The 21,829-nt window shown below is 38.2% G+C and overlaps 3 protein-coding genes across 7 annotated transcripts in view; 1 reads left to right on the top strand and 2 right to left on the bottom strand.

Moving 5' to 3' along the window:
- Positions 1-170: 170 nt before the first annotated feature.
- Positions 171-5,202, bottom strand: LOC119722393 (translation initiation factor IF-2-like). Of its 4 annotated transcripts, none has more exons than XM_038192511.1 (4): positions 4,954-5,202; positions 2,403-2,450; positions 1,886-2,200; positions 171-1,223 (listed from the first exon to the last, which is right to left on the bottom strand). In XM_038192511.1, exons 2-4 carry the CDS (start codon positions 2,413-2,415, stop codon positions 994-996), a joined length of 558 nt encoding a protein of 185 aa, XP_038048439.1. In that variant the 5' UTR covers positions 2,416-2,450; positions 4,954-5,202; the 3' UTR covers positions 171-993. The 4 variants fall into 4 exon arrangements, with proteins under 4 accessions (XP_038048439.1, XP_038048412.1, XP_038048429.1 ...); XM_038192484.1 differs by having other exon boundaries at positions 171-1,226; positions 1,877-2,200; positions 4,954-5,201; XM_038192501.1 differs by having other exon boundaries at positions 171-1,226; positions 4,954-5,200.
- Positions 3,238-21,829, top strand: part of LOC119722373 (TM2 domain-containing protein DDB_G0278163-like) — a 22,082-nt gene continuing 3,490 nt past the window's right edge. The window contains exon 1 of one of the 2 annotated variants that reach the window (XM_038192458.1): positions 3,238-3,274. The gene's annotated coding sequence lies outside the window, so the exon portion shown is untranslated. Of the gene's footprint in view, positions 3,275-20,490; positions 20,665-21,829 lie in introns of those variants that run through there. The other variant, XM_038192450.1, reaches the window with a different exon arrangement.
- On the bottom strand, positions 17,782-19,919 carry LOC119722388 (nickel/cobalt efflux system RcnA-like). The gene is made up of 2 exons (XM_038192470.1): positions 18,923-19,919; positions 17,782-18,696 (listed from the first exon to the last, which is right to left on the bottom strand). The coding sequence occupies exons 1-2, from the start codon at positions 19,585-19,587 to the stop codon at positions 18,606-18,608; spliced, it is 756 nt and encodes a 251-aa protein (XP_038048398.1). The 5' UTR covers positions 19,588-19,919; the 3' UTR covers positions 17,782-18,605.

Genomic DNA, 21,829 nt, shown 5'->3' with positions numbered 1-21,829 from the left:
ATTGGCAGATTCAGCAGATGCATGAAAGAAAAGTCATAATAATTCAGTTGACAAAAGCTTCCTCTGTCCAGTCGGTTAAGTTTACAAGAGCTTGACTTGAATACTGAACAGAGTGTGCGCTGGACAACGGGTTGATCCTGCAAGAATAAACCAGATGTAGGACTAGAAAGAGCTTTACAATTACAGATTTTAAAACGTTTATTTTTCAAATGGCAACACATTTACAGGCAGACACAGTTTGTTCATAACCAGTAGAAAAATAGTTTTAAGAAAATCCAATTTGATTGGAAATTATATCTACCACTTACAATCAAAATGATATTATTCAATAGTGATTATTCACAAAGTACTTGAAGGTCATACATTTGTGCAGCATGGCCGAAAAAAAAGTATTGCCAATTCAGCGTAAATAATTTTAAAAAATCAGTTCATGGCATATTTCAGACAAAACAATTACATTTGCATAATCCTTTTCAATTCATTTAATATACATTAAAGGCATAAATATCACATTACTTTTTAGACCTGTGGATGATGTGCATTTTTTTTTTATTTTAGTGTTATTGGTTAATTAGGGTTGTATATAGGAAAGTGTCAAAAATAAGCTGTCGCATTTTGATTTTAACTTCTTTTTCCACATACTCGTTCGGTTTCATGTGGTGACATACGTTGCCATGTAATTAGTACTGCATCTATGCCTACGCTACTTTTTTTTTTGACGTCTAAGTCACACAATGATTTCAGAGGACAAATATTTTAACGGCAATAACGTACATCTAAATCATTCCAAATGAGTTGGTGAAAATTTGTTTCATCTGGCAACTCATTATCGAGGAGTTTTGCAATCATTCCTGCAATTGCCTTTTTTCTTTAATGTCAATTTTTTTTGTTTGGCAAGATGGTATAAAATGTAATACCGTATTATAGTAAGACCGATTGACAATTGACACTGATGATTTTTGTGATTTGTTATAGTGATTACAGTTGACACATTCACTTTTTATGTGAAGTACTTGTAAAGGTAAACTTGGTCCTTCTAGCATCCAAAATGACCGGATTATTTGATCCAGATATTGTCAGTTTGCCAATTCTAGGCCCACTTCCATCCACTGGCCCGCTGCCGACACCAGCCCCACCACTGTAAACACTGCTGCTGCCCTGTATACATGTATGTACCACATCTGGTGGGTTGGTCTGTTTCATGCTTTCTGTTTCCTGTCTACCTGCTACCCATAAAAGATACCAAAAACGTAAACCAAACTCAGAAAACAGACAATAACAATCACTGAATTTGTTTTAGATCAAAGATGGATAGTCGGAAGAGAACTTAATATTTTAGCTTTAGTAGAGAAAAGTACTGTGTTCGACTTTCCGTGAAAAAAAATGAAGTTAATTTCAAGGTCGCGAACTGCAATTTAAAATGAGTGGACAGGTGTAAATTCCAGGACAGCACTTTGAGCTTTTTTGGAGGCCCCATTTTCTGGAGGAGGCACACTAATAAGTTTTAAACAAATATTGTTATTTTTAATTCCTCGTTGGTTCGGGGGGGGGGGGGCCTTATAATTAGTTCCACCATTTGAAAATTTTAATCCGTCCTTTTTGATACCACACATTTTCTCTATCGGTGGTGGTACAGAATGTTATCAACTGTCACTGAAAGTTTTTTTTTTTATTTATCCAAGATGAGTACATAATGGTCACTGGTCTATGGAAATTTGTATTAACATGAAACCCTCATCAAAAAGACCTTGATGTATCCTCGAACTAACAATACAATGAGTGAAAGTAAAGATAAATGGGGCATCCAGGTACATATTTCAAGGTATTTATTTAATTTTTGAAAAACTGCAAGTGCACAATCATCATTTTAACATACTTGGGTCACCTTCATTTGGCCTTGGTCCCGCTTGTCCTCCTGTCGCTTTCACCGAATGAAACTCAAACTCGGTGTCTTCTGCATGACCGATGAGTGGGCACTGCTCCCCTGTGATTAACATTTCACCAATCATTGGTCCACCAGCGCTGCGGGCTGCAGTAGCCTGAGGAGCTGATGGCCTTCCCCCGGGGCCAGCACCGCTGCTTGCATCGGCGCTAGCCTGGGTCGCTGGCCCTCCGGCACCGATGTCCCCACTAGGAGCGCCTGGCGCATCCCTGACTGGACTCGCATCCGTTTCATCGGTTGAAGGCTGCTGACCACTTGCTAATGATCAAAATAAGAATTTTTAAAAAATTACTCCAAACTTAAAAATAAAAAGTTTTTGACAGACAGAAAAAAAGAAAGAAATCAACAAAACAAACAGCTTTGCATTTTTCTTCCTTATACATGTAGTTTCTTTGCTTGCGGGTTCATTTTGACAGACAATATTCAAATTGATTTATTCTAAAATTAAATTGTCAAATACCGTATTTCTCCATCTTTAAAGAGCTGTAAGTTGCAGCTTGTGTTTGACCTGGAAAGAAAGGGGGAAATTGTCGTCATGGCGTGTCACAGTGGCTTTATTATCATAACTATCTTTCATTCGTATGTTTCACTCTCATGCACAATAGCTGGTCTCCCAAAAGTCTCGCTTATGAAAACAAAATGGATGAGAAAAACACGATGCTTTCATTGATTTTGTTTATAAACCAGTCGGATGTTTTCCGATTTTGATTGAATGTTTCCAGCTCAATTTCAAAGAAGTTGATAATGGACTAGAGTTGACTAAACGTCTTTAATTGAGGAGCAGGTCCTGCGATAGCCTTTAGGGCCCGATGCCTATACACGAATGAGTTTGTTTTTACTTTATCGAATTCTTGCATGTGCAATTTTTGCTGTTTAAGTTTCAATTCAAAGTGTCTGGCGGGCTTTTTTAGCAAAGAGAAAACTGAACATTAATCTAAAAAATGTCTTTGTGGTTGATTAAGGTGTACCCGTGTGTAGGCCTACTCCGCGCACGACTTCAGCACGTAAAATGAAAGTATTCTTTTCGTCTGTTTACTGCACACTGCCGTTTGAAAAATGGTGTCAATGCGTCGATTGAAAATAGAAACAAGCTTACTACGAGGCCTTAAAGCTGACATGGGACATGGCTGAGGTAATTTTATGTCTGGGGATTATTATTTGTGTAAAATATTGTAGGTTTGTTTGGCAGACAAATGTGTAAAGTGATTTTATATAAATTATTTGTTGCGAAGACGTAGTATTGCTTAAGCGGATGAATACTTGAGTCATTCGGTAAAACGGCATCTTGCAACTACTTCGCACTGCTAGCCGTGAACCAAGATGATCTTATCGGTAAGTCACTCACTTTTTGTTTAATTTTGGCTCCTAAAGTACTCAGTTTTAAAACCGATAGGATTGAGAGTATTCACCAGTGTGTACTGACACTGGGGGTGCAGTTTTGTGAGCATTAAGTGCTCGGGAAACGTCAAAATTGTGTGAGATTCTTCGCGTCGTACACGTCCATATCGTGTATAGGGGCGCCCTCTGGCTGTGGGTTTGTGGGAATGTACGCGTGCGTACCTGGTCTCCGTTGTGTACACGCAACGGATGCAACGAAGACGTCGTCCAAGCTATGATCGATCAAACATGGAGAACGTGGTGTGCGGACAAAATAATTCTTGCATGTCACAGGGTATTTAATCATGATGATGAGTAGTGCGTGGATGCCTGCATAATCCCTGCTGAGGAGATTATGCACTAATGCAGTATTCCACCAGAACTAGAATGTGCTGTTAAAACATGACGGAGAACTTTACAAATAGAGCATTTATTGTTTGCACAGAGAATTTATGTGGCGAATTCCGCATGATAATACTAGGTATACATAACATGTAATTCCCCAAATTCCTTTAAAAACAAAGAGTTAAAACGACCCTCTATAGTCGGCAATCGTAATTATGGTAATAGCACTTGATTCTACACTTTTTATAGTGATGAAAAAATCACTGACATGTAGCACGCCTATCTTAGTAGGCCTACTACTACGATTTACTAGTGCAATTACTGTGATGAGAGCTATATATCAACCAGGCTGTATTAAATTCAAGAGAATTCATTTGGAGCTGTTATTCAAGGCGAAAAAAGCCTCTCCCTCGAAAAAAAATCCCACGACATGGACACTATGCTTGTCTGTTTTGAATTGGAAACATCATGTAGACCCATGCAGGACGAATAATTATTGTAATTAGTTATTTTAACCAAAGTAGGCTCATGCTCATAGGACTTTCAAATGCATGTAAATTCACTGAATACTGCTTAAAAATCAAGGTCCTATGATACACTCTTTGAATTAAGGTGCAACGAATGGCTAGTGGTACAACCGAATACAAATGCGAATTTTAACATTCCCAGTTCGAAAAGTGATTCTGGGGCAAGGTTACTTAAGCATTGGTTGTATGAATGTGCAAACAAAATTACCCGGCCGGGGTAGCCATGGTCCAAACATGACTATCGCAATAACTTGTCTATAAATGTTGCACCATTAGGCCTGTGCCAGGCAATTGTAAGTCAATTCAGCCGGTAATTAAGAAGTTCACAGGCTTTTACCTCCCTGATTTTTCAAAGAGTGAAAAATGACTGCAGAACTTGGACAAGTTTATGAAAAAAATTACCAACCCTAAACGTCTACACGAAATTGATTGAGAACGTTTAATCCCATGTCTTGTAGGCCTGGTCCGTTCACGTTTAGCAGACCAACAAGTACTTAGTACAGCACCCCCCCCCCCCCCAACAAGAACAGATCGAGTATTTCAGAGGTGTATTTTGACTTCGTTAAACTAGATGCGGTCCACCTGAAAAGGTCTCGCATCGGAGACCACAACATTAAAATCGTCATTTCGATAACAACTGTTGATGATTTTGTTTAGCCCTACACACACAGTGCATAAAACAGCAATGTATTTGCCGGTAATGTCTGATTTAGTATGGTGGACATATTAAATGCTCTACGTATAGTAATGTATCGTGCTCACCAGAAAACAAGTTGCAAGCACTGCCCGGAAGTTGGAAATAGCGTCAATCTCTCTAGTCCACCATCACTGTCAATGATGTGAAGGCGCAGAAGTGATGATCGCTGTACCCACGGTGTCGGAGTTCGGATGTCAATTCATTGTGACTGTGAACTTCGACACGGTATACGGAACTACATGTATGCAGTTGTGTGTAATGCCACTGTTGGCAATGCATAATGGTGAACAAATGTGCAACCGCTGTGTGTCGCCGCATATTGTTTGCGTTCTTGCTTGACACCATGCTTTAAAAAATACATGAAATTGGACTTTAAACAGACGCGCGCTCTGCTGTCAGTTTTAAAAGCTAATATTTTTTTCATTGGGTATCAAAAAGTGGGGAAGGAAATCGATTATAATTCAGACAAACACTAAATAATTTCTCCCTCGGCGATCGGTCCCCGCTGTCCGCTTTTTGCTTTGCCTGTTTCGTTTACTGATTATATCCTATTCCTAATACTACTTTCAACCAATCAGAATTTGAATTGTATGAAATAAATCGGCAACTTTTCATCAGCCTATCAGCTACGTGTTTCCAACCATGGCGGCACGATCGTCACCATCTTCATACTGTAGACTTGGCACGTTTATTCCTAAAACATCGGTTCATAACCCAGTTTCCCACAAAATAATATCGCTGATCATACAATGCAGTTTAGATGTCAGTGACACTGTGACTGCATTGTTTTCCTTTGCCTGTATAGCATGGAAACAACATCACCCTTTTGTCATGGTTTATTATATTTTGTTGTGCCTTTTCATTTTGCAACAAGCACTATAAGCATGAGATTCAAACACATTGAAAGATACTTATCAAGAAAAGTTTCACAAGATGGGATACTAAGGGCTTGCCTTTAAGCCCTTAGCATCCACTACTTAAACCACTACACCAACAGGAGTTCGGCAGTCTCCTGATGACGAGCTAGGGGAGCATTGGCTGTCTGGCCGTACTACAGAGCTTGCGATATAGTACTGTCCGGCCAGATGCAGTCGGGCTAAACGAGACCGTACGTGAGTCCAATAACATACAATTGAAGTGTACTTTACTTCTTAATAATGATCTGGCTTCATGTTTATATTCTGTCGGAGTCTGACAAGTTCACTACTTTTAGGAATAAAGTATGTGCAGATACATGCTTCTGTCAACTTGACGTGCACTTTTTACACAATTAGGATCTTATTGTGAGTGCATAATTGTCCTTTGCATGTAGCCTGGAAACACCTTTTGTTGTGTTTTAATTTATTTTGTTGTGCCCTTTTCATTTTTTTGCAGCAAGCACAATTTTGGGCATGCGATTCAAACACATTTAAACATATCAACCAAAGGTTCACAGGATAGATGGGCTAGTAAGAGCTGATCGATCTTGCAAAATTTAATAAACTGTTAGGCAAACACAATTTTAAAAATGGCAAATTTTAATAGATTCTACATCTTAACAGCTTTTTAAGTACTACTCTAAAGACACCAAATCACTACATAAAGAAATGTGTAAGAATTTGAAGAGGTCACATTTGATAGAAAAAAAACCGATGTAAATCAAAATAGACTTTTTTGAATATTGATAATTACTTTTTATCATGAAAGGCAAAGAAAATCTAAAAGCTAGCTTTTTAAGATGCAGAGATCATTATAGTACATAATGGTGAAATGCATATCCCCCAAAATTTGTGGGGCATTTCTTATTTTACCAGCTTGCTTTTTTAAAGAAAAGTTAAGAAAATAAACTCAGCTAGTTGCATCAGAAATATTTCAGGTAATATTTCATGAATATTTCAGAAAAAAATACCTTTGCAATTCCAAATTTATTTGAAGTATACTCTCACAAAACTACGGCCAGATCCAATGAAACGATTATTGGATTTGTGAGTGTGCGTAAGTTAATGCCGAAGAAGATCAAATTGAATTTCGTCTATTAATATTGTTTGCTTCTACAATTTCTTTGTTTGATTGGGTCTACAGAAATTCTTGAATATTGTGTCTATGCCTAGGCCTACATCTCAAATATATATACAGCACAACATCAACGAATTTCCCAAACCACAGCTTCTATGATTTCGGCACTGTGATGCACTTTAATGAACCAACCAAATAAAAACTCTCTCTAGCCTGATTTCAAATTATTTAAAGTTCCTTTGTTCCTTGGGCACAAGATTGACCCAAATTGAGTGGGGGTTGAAATCATGAAGAAGCAGCCTGGATCCAAACAATCAGAGACCGGTGTTTGAGACATGACCACTGAGGCTGAGTTAAAAATTATTTGTATCATTATTCAGATTCTTTTAAGATGAAAAAATGCTGCATCCACAAGAAGAATATTAAGAAGAATTTGGACAAAACACATGATTAAAAACAAAGTAAAATTTAACACAAAAGTAAAAGGTTTATTTTATTCTGGGAATGTATGCAGCAAATTAGCGTACATGTAGATGTGATCGTAGCTGGTCGGGGTCAACTATTGGGAAGAGGACACGGCAACTATGTTCTGAAGGTTTATTTCTGGAAAACAGGAGAAGGAAAGACATAATAGATTGGATGTGTCTTCCCTGGTCTCCAGTCAGCATTTGAAATCACACTACAGAAAGTATTATAGAACAACATCAAAAGACATTAAAGATAATAGGATTAATCAATCAAAAAATGCATCGTCACATTAAATGGAGTTAAACAAAGAAAATCCCAAAAGTACAATGGAATAATAATTGTCAACTTTGTGACGCAGGACGGTAAGTCCGAAAAATCGCTAACGTATTAAGTAATGACAATAGATATACCGACTAGAATTATGGAATGCAGTATAGTATACAATATAATCAAACACGTAAACGGATGGCTAAAGGATGGCTACATTGACGATGTTTGGCGGTTCCCGCCAAAATCGCCATCTTGAAAATGAGACAAAAAATCAAAGAAAATACGAAAAGTTACCTTAAAGGGAATGTACATCATTGGCTTTTGCTGTAATTTTCAGAAATGGAGTGTTTGAGGGGTTAAATATAATATATCAAATATTGTTACACTGACATGTTTGAAGTTTTATGTTCGAAAATGCTGGAAGAACCAAAAAAAAACCCCAAAATTGTTCAAGTAGTCTGCTTCCCTGACTCCACTAAAGATGAAATGGATCAATTTATAGTTGCCAGAATATTGCAAGGTAAGGGAACCAGTCTAGCTGGCCTGCACCCGTTCATGAACATGTAACCAATACCACACAAAAATACCATTTTCTTGAAAGTGACTTCACACCAGGTGCCATAATTTTACAGGATGCTTTAGACTCTCATTTACCAACATCCTAGTAAGGTATTTCTTAAAAACTTGGTAGTTTTATTTTTCGCTGTTTGCAAATGTTGTATCTTCCCTTTAATACGTGTTGTAAAAGGATATAAAACTACGTTACTAAATAAATATTTACAAAAGCAATAAAGACTGATGAAGTACTTCGCTCTTTCCCCTCCCCCCCCCCCCCCCCCCCCTTCAAACAGGTTTGCAGGGCGGGGGGTACGAGCGAAATGAAGTATAGGCTCCGTGCGCTAATAAGAGGGCGCCCTTTTACCAAGCAACGACGGGCGGGACTGTGGGCGGGACACATACATTTCGCTGGTTGACGTCGTTCGGTCACCCCCAACTGTACTTTCTTTGCCGGTGAGTGGGAACTTGTGAACGGAGCGCATAGTATCCCAAGGATAATATATGAAATTTTGGAAATATCTCAAGACCGGTACTTCATGAAATTCTATATAACAAACTACATCAAAATTACTTACAAAATCTACAAAATGCCTAGTAAACACTTCAGTTAAGACATGCACATTTTCTGAGGAATGTGTAAATATGGAAATGTAGAAATTATGACAAAAATTAAAAACAATTACCTGGAAAACAGGAAAAGGAAAGATGTATTTAATTGGATGTGTCTTCCCTGGTCTCCAGTCAGAATTTGAATGACCTGGGGACCGATACCGGTTGTAATTGGCAGACGTCATGAACATCATTTGTAATGAAATGAATTTAGCTAAGCGTACAGGAATAAACCAAATTTTGAGGGGGGGATCTTTCATACCTGTGACATAGACATTTTTCTGATGTCAAATGATGAATAATTGTTTTTCAAGTAACTTTATTTTTTATTAAAATCAATGGTATTTTATTTCAAAGTCTGATGCGGAATGCTGAAGCATTATTGTATTAGTTGTCCTTAGGATACTTAAATTTACAATTATTGGCACTTAACATAAATGGGTTATTGCGGCCTTCCGCTATTATCTCATCTATCTCAGCTCCAGAAGGCAGTGCAGACCTCAGTTCTGTTTCGAAATAAACAAAAACAAAAATTAAGGCCTAAAAAAAAAGTCTCCGGTTTCTGGTATGGAGCTTGCCCAAAAAGTGGTGCGGCGACGCGCCTTTTTTTTTACCTGATTTTTTTTGCTTCAAATGTCGGCTGATGACTGCAAATGGTGCCCGACTAAACTTAGTGCAAATGTATGGGAGTCAAAAGAGGCCACATAAAGCTTATTCTCGACCATAACCCAATCTAAAAACACGTTAAAATTGTGCAGCAGCAGGATTCCAGTCAAACCAGTGAGTTTGGTGGTTTTGAGACATCATCTTTCATTGAAAAAAAACCTTTTCATTTTGCCGACGCGCATGGCTACGGCGACGCACGCGCATACCAGAAACCGGAGACTTTTTTTGGCCTAAGCATGATTGGACAATTTTTTTCACAGCCCTACATTTTCCACCTTTTTAGGATGTATTTTCTGATTCAGAAATTTTAAGGCGTTTATAAGTTTTGGATGTTGAAAATCACATTACACTTCAGCAGTTTTTAGCACCAGTATATAGCACCAAAGTGCCAAATTGAAACCGAGTCTTTGTCAATGTTACTTACCTTGCTAGGTTTCGCCTCCCTGCTCACTTCCTTGTCTGTAGCTCACGATGCTGTCCCAATCGTGCAGCGCTATATGATTATTTATTCCAATGTTCCGTATTGTCCTAATACGAGTGGCAGGCCTATTCCTTGCGTCAGTTTCCGGACTACCATGATACGAAGTGTCAGGCTGGTCGGTACCTTTTTATGCAAAGATAAGTTTTAGATCACCGTAAATTCAAGATAAAAGCTCGATGGGTCAATGACATTAATTTGGTGCAGTGAATTTAGAATGAATCCGGCGAACCCTATGATTTACTTGTACCTTCGTTTCCATAAATCACCACAAACATGAGTTTATTTATTACCTTTATATTTGGGCATATAGAGATCAGTAGGCTGAACAGGATTGACTGGTATGACAAGCCACCAAAAAAATTTGTTATTGATAATTCTCGCACTCCTCTAAAAAGAAAATTTTTCCCCATTCTCGTCCTTTATCATTTCCTGTTTCTTTTAAAACTAAACACGAATTATTATACCTTTACCGTTGATTAAATTTTAGTTGGTTTTTCTGTTACGGCTCAATTTTAACAAATTACTTGAAAAATGCTCATCATTGTCCACACAACCGCAACTCAATACATTTAGCATGCTGAGGCATTCTTTCACTTCCGAAAAGACAATCAGCAGACTTATTTATCCATCAGCATTCACAGAAATATACAGTCGACTGCTTAATTTGATTATTTAATTCCAAACATCCTTTGAAAATGACTTATTACCTTCTTCTTGCCCCGGGCGGTCCCCTTGAACCATACGACGTATTACTTTGAGTGGCCCAGACAAATTAAAAAAAAAACCAAAAGATCATGTTCACACAATGAAATAAAAGTTATATTATAATCCCGTATAAAGTTTCATTTTATATCACACAGTCAGTCGCTGAACGTCCTAAATCATACGTTGGACAATACATGCTTTCACATTTCGATCATAACATTTTCAATATTTCGAAATCAGTTGCAATAACAGATATTCGGCTGTTCTTACCAATAGTAAGCCCTGGATAGGAAACTCAGTTCTTCCTGTATCCTGATTCGATACCGCAATTGGTTAGTAATGGATTTATATCGTGTAGTTGGTGTTGTTATTTCCAACTTGCATTACGTGTTTTCACAATCATTGTAATCATAACGTCCACGCCTTCTCAAAAATACTCTTTCAAATTTGCTCATATGAATATGAAATGTGATATTGCATGTTGGCGGGATAAGATTGTAACATTTAAACTTCGAAAACAATCATGTTTTCGTAACTCACGGCACGACGAATTGATTGTGTTTTTACCCAGACACCGCATACAAAAACAAACGCTAATGTATTAAACACAGGCAACAACAAATCATGTTCACACAATGAAATAAACATCCTAAATCACACTTTGGAAAAACTCACTGGGGATTACAATATGCTTTCACATTTCAATCAAGCCATATTCATATATAACACTTTCAACATTTCGAAGTCAATTGCAAAAACAGAGATTCGGGTGCTCTTACCGTTATGGCAACGCACCAATCGTCTGATATATCGCACTATGGTACTTCTGTTCCCCCAAAGGAATACTGCTGAAAAGATGAACAAAAATGATGCAGGAAAAATAAATGATTTTTTTTCTGCATACATGTAGCACGGATAATAGAGAGGAAGATAATGATAGAATCAAAACACCCGATTAAGAGTAAATTCGGACACAAATGGATTAACTTACTTATTCTTATAACAAGATCCATGATGAAAGATCTCCAATCGCCGCCATTTGCCGGGCCATTTCCAGCGGGAGCGGGAAGTGCGGGTGCTAAACCTCTTTCCATCCTCGTTGCTATGTTCGGGGGGAAAACTTGCTCAGCGTGACAAATAATATCATCATCAACATCCACATCATTATAAACAGGACTAAAGTGAATTTTGTCTTGGTGTGAAACCTAGGCCTATATCCTATTTAAAAGTAATAGTAATTACAATGTAAATTGTTTTGGCGCGGGTCCGTATTTTTTCATGGAGTCAAAACATAACACCATTATTATATTCGCGAGCGTTCGAATGACCCGCATGATACTGCATGCAGCTGGTTGCAGGCCAGTAAATCGGTCCGAAATTGCCTGCGCCGGCCGCGCAATTTTTATTCCTAGGAGGGTTAGGGGCAATGTCATGAATAATTCATGTGTATCCATGAGAACGGACAATGACATCAACAGCATTGTTGTTAGTTACTCAACTATAGTTACAATACATTAAAGCATTTTAAAGAACGGTTGTCGTCGAGCTACCACACAGTACCCTAGTGGATAGCGAGATGAGCTATGGATACAAAGATCCCTGGTTCGAATCCACGTCGTCGCTGCTCATTTTCATCAGCTATTTTTCTTCTCCAAATTTATCACTGAGATAATTTTAAATTATGGGGAAAATAGAACGAGAACCTAAGTCTTGCAATGATTCAAAGGAAAAACTGAATTATTCATGACATTGCCCCTAACCCTCCTAGGAAAAGAAATTACGCGCGCCGGCCAAGTCATTTTTCATGCCCTCAAAATCTTCAGTATTTGAGCATATGCTATGGGCCATGAACTTGAGGGTTTGTAAAAAATATGGGTGGAAGCCGTGCACAGGACTGTGAGCTTTTAGTTCCGTTCAATTTGGATGATTTTTGTGCCCTTAAAGCGCTCTATTTTGCAATGGAGTGTAGGCATCGTTTTTCAACATGGCGATGGGCTTCAGGACTATTTTCAGGGGTGATCATCTTCGGATGGAAATTTCTCCTAAAAGTCATCAGTTAACCCCCCTAAAATTGGAAAGAAAATGAAAGATGATGAAATAAGCTTTAATTTGATGTGTGTCTTGAACACCTTGGAGAGTTGTGAGTATTTTTCCCGAATTTCTGAAGTGTGAGCATTTACCATTGGGGTCTATTGAAGTTTATTTAGTGGTCTGCTACCAGCTGGCATGGTAGCTTACTTTATTTTCAACCTCGTTTCCAATAGTAAGCCCTAGCTAGCTGGATAGGAAACTCAGTTCTTCTTGTATCCTGATTCGATACCGCAAATGGTTAGTATTGGATTTATATCGTGTAGTTAGTGTTGTTATTTCCAACGTGCATTACGTGTTTTCACGATCATTGTAATCATAACGTCAACGCCTTCTCAACAAAACTCTTTTCCTTTCCAATTTGCTCATTATTAATATGAAATGAGATTTTTTTTTTATTATTTTACATGTATTTTTATTTTATTTTATTTTATTCTATTTATTTCATTTTATTTCATTTATATTCTATTTAATCTATTTATTTATATATTTGTTTATTAATTTATTTATTTACTTACTTATTAATTTATTTATTTATTAACTCTTATTGTAATTTTTAATTGTATTTTTAATTGTATTTTGCATAACTGCTTAATTTTTTAAATATTTTATTTAATGAATTTTATCATAAATGTATTAATCATTGTTATCCAATTAGTTTGGAGAGCCCCTCGACAGAAATTTGTTTCTTTTGGGTAATCCTGCGGGAGCTTTTTGGGTGTTGTTTTCTGTTATGTTTTCTGTTATGTTTACTACTCAGTGTTATTTGTACATGTAATTGTTTTGTCTATGATTCACTGTTTGAAATATCCCAGAAAATGAAATAAATAAATAAAATAAATAAATATTGCATATTGGCGGGATAAGATTGTACCATTTTAACTTCGAAAACAGACATGTTTTCGTAACTCACGGCGCGACGAACTGATTGTGTTTTTACCCCAGACACCGCATACAAAAAAAACGCTAATGTAACGTGCGGGCAGGCACCAGACTATTCCTCATTTGCATACGTGTGCAAAAAATGTCCACATGCAAATGATCCAACACCAGGGTGAGAGAGCAGGTAGTGGTGGGGGCGTACTGCTCGACACCCTGGGGACGAGGTTGGCATGGTAGCTTTGGCGCGCCTGGGGAAATCCCGTGGGTGGGAAATCCCGTGGGCGGGAAATCCCGTGTGCGGAAAACCTTTCCTTGACCCCGTAACATGAATCTGGCACCGTATCTTACCCGATTTGGCTTTTGTCTGTAATTTGTCAGAAAGATTGTGGATGTTTGTACCGTCGCCACCAATATATACTGTAGATATAGAGAGTCAGCACTAAATGTGGTTCTTTGCAATAAACACAATTAATGGCTTTAAATTGGGTTGTTTCTTTTGAAGTAATCACATTCCCGTTGCAAATCTTGACCAATTAATCTAGTGATTTTGGTTTTAGGCTTGTTTATTGCCACATCATGCTATCCATACATCATGCTATCCATTGCATATATATCATTGTGTATCATGATTATTTTTAATCATCTTAAAAAGAAAAGAATGACAGCTTTAATTTGAAGGAACGATATTTTAGAAACAATTTAGATTTAGGCCTATAGGAAGTATGGAAATATTACTCAATGAAGTTCAGAACGTATTGGAGTTGTTTTCTTCGTATATTTTTTTCCAGTAGCCGCGTGAATACTGTAACCACGGAGGACTAAACACATGATTTAGCTTACGTGTTTACGAAAACGAGGTTCTTGTTTAATAAAACTAGTATTGAGGCAATGCCATCCGATACTCCATTTTCTTAATTGCTTTAGTGATCACTATTTCACATTTCTCTATAATTATGTTATCGGTGAGCTAATTTCGATTTACCTCAGTAGTCTTGAACAGTTAACTCTGGAGATGATGGGGGTAATCCTCTGCACTCCAGATACCGGAAGCAACTTCCCGCACAAATTCCCGAACGGGCGGGCGCGTCGAGTTGACCTCGCATGACGTTGACGACCCAACCTCGTCCCCAGGGTGTCGAGCAGTACGCGCCCATCACTACCTGCTCTCTCACCCTGGTATTGGATCATTTGCATGTGCAAGATTTTTGAACACGTATGCAAATGAGGAATAGTCTGGTGCCTGCATGTGCGTTACGTACATTAGCTTTTGTTTTTGTATTCGGTGTATGGGGTAAAAACAGAGTCAATTTGTCGTAGCGCGAGCATGGCGTGAGTTACGAAAACACGATTTATTTAATTAAACTGTAACGATCTTACCGAGACAACATGAAGTATCACATTTCATATTAATATGAACAAATTAGAAAGGAAAAGAGTATTTTCGAGAAGTCGTGGACAAATGATCGCGAAAACACGTACTGCACGTTGTAAATAACAACACCAAGTACACGATATAAATCATTTTTAGCTAATTGCGGTATCGAATCAGGGTACAGGAAGAAAGTTTCCTATCCCGGGCTTACTGTTCGAAACGAGGTTGGAAAAAAAAGTAAGCACTGGTTACGAGGTTGCTGACGACCCCAACCACAGCACACCGGCATGTCTGTGACCCAGGGTGCACTAAACTAATTCAAGCCCCCATTGAATACAGTGTAAAATCAACGGTAAAATCAACACAAGCTAGTTCAAGCAGACATCACTTGGGTTTCTCAAACATGGATTTAATTATTGTTTTGTCCTTCACCTTTTCATTTCTTTTACATTTTGGTAGACTAGCCAATAACATTTGTAAACCTCCCGAGAACGTAATTGTTCACAAGCCTACGTAATATAGCCATGTTAAAAGTGGCATTCTTCCACTTTCTCAGGCAAATTAGGACCCATTTTCTACCTTAATTTTATCAAACCTGCCCTCAGATGGAAGCCCCCAAACCAGGGAGTTGATTTGGCTATATTTACACAATCCCACCGTTTCTAAAGCCAACGATCGCTGTTATCAAAAGAAGTTGGGGGGGGGGGCACTAATGAGCTCGCGTAGCAATTCTCACTTAATTAGTAAACTGTACCCCCAACGTCAAAGATGACTAACAGCGCCTCCAATAATCACACTAAAACTCTTCAACTAAGAACTCTCCGCGCGAGCTCCATGTTTATGTGAGGTGGATTTAGTTCTTTTATTAATATTCCAACATCCCTACCATATGCAATTTTAAATAAGTTGCCAATCAATGTTAACACATATAATAGATAATAATATCATACATTCAATATTTTCTGGGCATCAACCGTGTTCAATCTTTGTGAAAGGGACGCTAGGTCCTGGTCTCCTGGAACAGCCCAATTGGGCTACAAAACGCGCTTTGAACGAGATGATGATAATCGGAAATAACTTTTAAAAGTAGGATATATATAAACATCCACACAACTATCCTTTTAAAACTGGGCGTTTTTGTGTTATTCCTGTATTATGCATGCGAGAACGAATTTCGGTGTCCACTTTTGCGACCCCATAAATTCGAGCTGTTTGGATGACTAGTTGTGATTTCATTCGTACGCGTAAAGCGTTCGCCTATTGCGGACACTGAACTGAAGAAAGAACTGCTGTTTCTAAAACTCACCATTGTTCGGGGGTCAAAAAGTGGGGGTAGAAATGACAATTAAAATATAATAATTCTTCCCGTGCTCCCCACTTTCTGTCGGCTTTTTGCCGATGTTGCAATATTGCAAGTACACAGTTTGCCTAGTATTCGTATATCTTATTCCCACTACTACTTTCAACCAATCAGAGTTGTAAATGTCAACATTTTCATTAGCCTATCGGCGACGTGCTTTTAAACCATTCGGTACGATCGTCGCTATCTTACGTCAAGCAGTATACTTCATTAAGCGTGCTACCTATCCCTGAAACTTCGGTTCAAACCCTGCATGCCGCCTGTCCACAAAATAAATTTGCTGATATTAAAAAGGAAACAGTTTGGTTTTCTAATAGTTTTAGCTGTGCCCTAAGTTAGTGATGTGTAGAACATAATTCTCAAACGATACTAGATAATTCTCAAACGATAGTAGATAACCATACCCTCCAAATAGACACAAAATGGCTTCACCTCACAAGGGTCATGCGGTATGCGAATACAATGTACAACAAAAAGATGTGACATGCGTCACTTCAAAGCTTCATGTTGTATATTCAATAACCGTAATATAATATCTGTTGCACCTTTCGTTATAGCTATATCGACATCCGATTGTTCATGCTAGTGTGCTGACCATTATGTTGATCGCATTTTAATCAATATTTAATAAATAACAAAATGGTACCTTAAGTATATGAATGAATACATTTCTTCACATACGTTTTCATACATACATGTATAGTACACATTTAATATGAATTCAACAAGGTCTTTATAAAAATTGTTTTGATTTGCTTTCTTTATACAAAATATTGTTAATTAACTTAATTGATTCCTATATTTTCCCAATAATAGTACTGATTGTGATATTCTGAAATATTTCAAAAATACTTGATATAAAAAAACCAGGGCCCAATTTCATAGAGCTGCTTAAGCACAACATTTGCTTAAGCACGAAAAAACATTGCTTAGTAAAATTAGGTAACTGGCCAAAACTCCATGTGATGTACATTGCTTGTGACTGGTATTTAGCTGTTGTTTACTTAGCATGACAATCGCATGGGTTTTTGGTCGGTAACCTGATTTTTTAAGCAAGACGTTTTTGTGCTTAAGCAAATTTTGTGCTTAAGCAGCTCTATGAAATTGGCCCCAGATAAAGAAAATCTGTTTTGTGTACTTCGGCCTATATTATGCCTACATGTAATTACGGCCTACATGTAATTACACAAGTAATTTACTGCAACAAAATAATGATGTCGATTGAAACTGAAGTACAAACTTTGCTATTCTATATACTGTTGTACATTTTTTTGTACATAATATAGGCCGAAGTACACAAAACAGATTTTCTTTATCTGGTTTTTTTATATCAAGTATTTTTGAAATATTTCAGAATATCACAATCAGTACTATTATTGGGAAAATATAGGAATCAATTAAGTTAATTAACAATATTTTGTATAAAGAAAGCACCCAGGTCCTGAAAAAATTGTAACTATGGCAGTAGACCAGAAAATAATACTCATCGAAGAAATATTAATTAGGTACGTATTATGATTTGATATATTTTGGGCAATAAATTATTGTAGTGCATGTCCGTTTGTGTTTAACTGGTTGTAGGATTTGCACATTGGAACTCTATCAATGTATTTAATAGTGATTCTGTAATTGTTTTGAATTGTGTTTTCCCTTGTGACAGTAAGGAGACAAATTAAGGTGTTTAGTAGCTTTAGGAGCGTGACTGTGTTTTTAAACTTTCAAAAACTTTGACAAATTTCAAATGCTGGCTAAAAGTTCACCAAATAAAACGTATCATAATTTTGATCCTAATTCATGCCTTTACAACAAATGAAATATTTTGGTGTCAACATTACTCGAGAATGAGTGACCAATGGATTTTCTACAACTTTTGCTTACCATTCTAACAAATCCATCACCCGGTTTCGCAGAGTTTCACATAAATCATGACTGCAGTACCTAGCTACTATAACTGCAAATGTAGCTTGTGCTTTAGAGGAAAGACATTCGAGAAAAACTGATGTGCCTATGTTCACAGCATAGATTTGGGTTTTTGCAACATCCTACACAAGAAATCCTTACAATTGAGTAAGCATAAAATGTCTGCCGTTCACACTACGTCACTGAACTTCGACTCAAGTAGATGGGATACCTAACTTCACGAGGTAATGTAAACATGTTCCTTCCTTGTCGCTGTCAGAGTTCATTATGTAAAAAATGCATTGGTCAGTATCTCTGACTCATATCAGAGAGATTGAGGCGTGTTTTTTTTATTATTCCCAGGTTATACCATCTGCTCATGTTCCTCAGGTCCGCCTGCTGGTTTGACTATATCCTCATAGGCTGGAGGAGGCGCAGTTGGAACATCAGGAACCCTTCAAAAGAAAAAAAAGAAATCACAAGCTTTAGGAATATATCTACGTTGTTATTCCCCAGGGAGTTGACAAAGAAAATACTGCCACAAAATAATATCGACTTTCATGATAACAAGGATATTATTTGCCTGATTTGAATCTCAGTAATCTCTGTTGTATATGTAGTGTGACACTCTGTATTGATTTGAATACTTTGGACCTCTGGATACTCAGTTGATTGACTTACTGTTGAGGATAGGGCATTGCTGCTGGATATTGTTGAGGTGGTGGTTGGATGCCGGGCTGGATCTGGGGTTGATAGGCCACTTGTCCCCCTGGTCCATACATGATAGTTGCCCCTGGACCTTGTGGTTGAATGGTGGGTGGTGCCCCAGGGGGAGGGGGTTGCATGACACCGGCCGGCTGGAGCACAAATGCTTGCTGCTGCTGCTGCTGTTGCTGCAGGCAGCCCTTACAGCAACACACAATACAAACAATCAACATGGCCACGCCCACTGAAAGCATGATGGCTCCAACAATCCCAACACCAGAGAAGAAGTTGAAACCGAACGCCACCATCATGACTCCGCCGATCAGGAAGAAAACGCCAAACATTCCAAAGCAGACCGCCACGACCATTGCACCACCAGCTGGCCTGCCCACCCTATGGACACCCACGGTGGCGCCTGACGAAACATGAGGGTGGTGATGAATGTCGTGGTGATGGTTTCCTATGCCATGGTGGTGAATATCGTGGTGATGAATGTCGTGGTGATGGTTTCCTATGCCATGGTGGTGAAAATCATGGTGAATGCCGTGGTGATCGTGTCCTATGCCATGGTGGTGAATATCGTGGTGAATGTCATGATGGTGGGCACCAACATCATGGTGAAAATCATGGTCGTGGTTCATGGTGCCAGGTTTTTTGACGACACTTTGTCTCTTGGTTTCTGGGTCCTTTGGATCTTAGGAGAGGGCAGGGCCCAGTTACATCCAAGTTACTTCAAGTTCAAATTGTTCAATCTTCACCTGCACAAAAAAAAATAATGTCAAAGACACAAAATAGATCAAATTCAATCCATCAAGTTCAAGTTACCTCTTGTAAGAAGGTTATGCCCAAATAGCATCGTCCCTTGCTAGTAGGCCAGTTGGGACGGATGGTCTTAGAGTTCAGACGATCCCGACTTATGGTTGGAATCGTCTTAACAAAACACAATTCATGATGTGGAAGACTTGCCAATTTTTTTTTTGGGGGGGGGGGGGTGATAAGAAATGCCAGGGCAGCTCCACTTGTGTGGCCTCCGTGTTGCTACACCAAGATGGGGTAGCGGGAATGGTTCTTAGTCGCTAAAAAATCGGAACACTACAAATCGTAATGCAAAACTGGACCTACATTGTACACTAGAATAATACCAGAGCAATGTAATTTACATGTTATTTACCATATGTGTACTGTACTCTTCGTGCTCGTCACGTTTACCAAGCAAATTTAAATTTCTAACTTCACCGGCGAACATAAAATCGGCAGAAGTTAGTCGCTTCGGCTACTATCCGAGGGCCAGCAGTAAACGACTGAGTCTAATGGAAAAAGTGATGCGGCCCTGACCGTACGTGCCTGTACCTTCTCGTTCATGGACATGACGCATAATACATATATACTCCTTATCAACCATAACTATTGACAATGACGTTAATGATTAAACATTTTCGTGCAGTTCAGTTGTTTATGAGGGCAGAGACTACTAGTTTAATATTAATTTGTTATTTTTGATCTTTTTTTTTATCTGCCACGAGAGGGCGTTGTTTGCCGCAAACGCAATGTCATAAATTTCGCTGTCGGTAGATTTACGTGACAATTACATGAATGTCGACCACACCTTTTGATTTTGCCCAATTCATCACTACTGACACTAGTGCAAGTTCCTTTTTCGTGGTACAATAGGCCTATAACGTGTCCTAGATAGTTGAGTAACGTTTCCTGTGATCTTGGTGAGCAAAATTGTGGTTAATTTCCAATTTAGTTTGACATTTTAGGGATTTGAATTGAACCCATTTGAAGATAAATAAAAAATGGGGGCCGGGGGGCCGAACATTTAATGTCGTGACGAGAGTCAACAAAATTGACAATTTTCTGACATTGACTCAGCAACAAGTTAAATATTGATCTTACTTTAAGGTTTGTAACTATTGACATACTGTAAGTATACTTAAGTATACTTACTCAATGTCATTGTCACGCCCTAGCCCCATTATGTGGCCTATTTACTGGACTGCCTCCGTAAACATAGGCCACACGTCCACATGTACAAAAATCGTGTCGACTTTGCCAAATTTTGATTTTCACATTAAGGCTTAGTTTGTAGGGTTTTTTTGCTTTAGAAGCATACTCGCCCTCTTTATAGGCTAATCAGAAAGTGCTGCCCTTTTCAGATGTATATTTTTTGTGAAATTTCCAGATTCATTTTTACACGTTTGCGTATCAAAATTTCAACATGAAATTTCACAAAAATTAGACATCTGAAAAAGGCAGCACTTTCTGACTAGCCTATAAAGTGGGTGAGTATGCTTCTAAAGCAAAAAAACCCTACAAACTAAGCCTTAATGTGAAAATCAAAATTTGGCAAAGTCGACACGATTTTTGTACATGTGGACGTGTGGCCTATGTTTACGGAGGCAGTCCAGTAAATAGGCCACATAATGGGGCTAGTCACGCCCCAACTATCGGCCAGCCAGCACTGCACTGTGAGTGTGACTTGTCAACCTCTGCATGCACAACCCCTATGAGACAGGTCTGAAGTGTTTTCTCAGTAAAAGCATCAATATTTTCCCTGCTAAATTTTACTTTTTAGGACATATTACTTCCTGGTGGCTGATAGGTGACTGAAGGGACAAATTACTAGTGATGGCCAGAAATGGGAATCGTTCCTTTAGATAGGTCTAGAAGTAGAACACAGAGTCTGGAGGTACATAGTCTGAGTAACTATGACTCTTTGAATCACATTTTTTAACATTTGGGTATGGTCAGGCAATAGCGCCCGGCCATGTCCAAGTGTTAAGGCAATACCTTATGAACCTGGTATACAACAACTACCAAATGGAGTCAGTCTTATTTGTCATTCATTCAAATTATTGTTCTCACCAAAATTTATTCAAA

This window comes from Patiria miniata, unplaced genomic scaffold (genome assembly GCF_015706575.1).
Source record: "Patiria miniata isolate m_02_andy unplaced genomic scaffold, ASM1570657v1 HiC_scaffold_1, whole genome shotgun sequence".
NCBI classification, from domain to species: domain Eukaryota; kingdom Metazoa; phylum Echinodermata; class Asteroidea; order Valvatida; family Asterinidae; genus Patiria; species Patiria miniata.
The sequence above is the reverse complement of the archived record's forward strand: the minus strand, read 5'-3'. Positions and strand labels throughout refer to the sequence as shown.

Excerpts from the sequence above, each read along its gene's own strand:
- LOC119722393 (XM_038192484.1), bottom strand. Across the intron at positions 1,227-1,876 it reads GCCAAATGAAGGTGACCCAA|CAGGTAGACAGGAAACAGAA; the intron begins GTATGTTAAAAT and ends TTTTATGGGTAG.
- LOC119722388 (XM_038192470.1), bottom strand. The coding sequence starts at position 19,587 with ATGAACCACGACCATGATTTTCACCATGATGTTGGTGCCCACCATCAT. Across the intron at positions 18,697-18,922 it reads GCAATGCCCTATCCTCAACA|GGTTCCTGATGTTCCAACTG; the intron begins GTAAGTCAATCA and ends TTTCTTTTGAAG.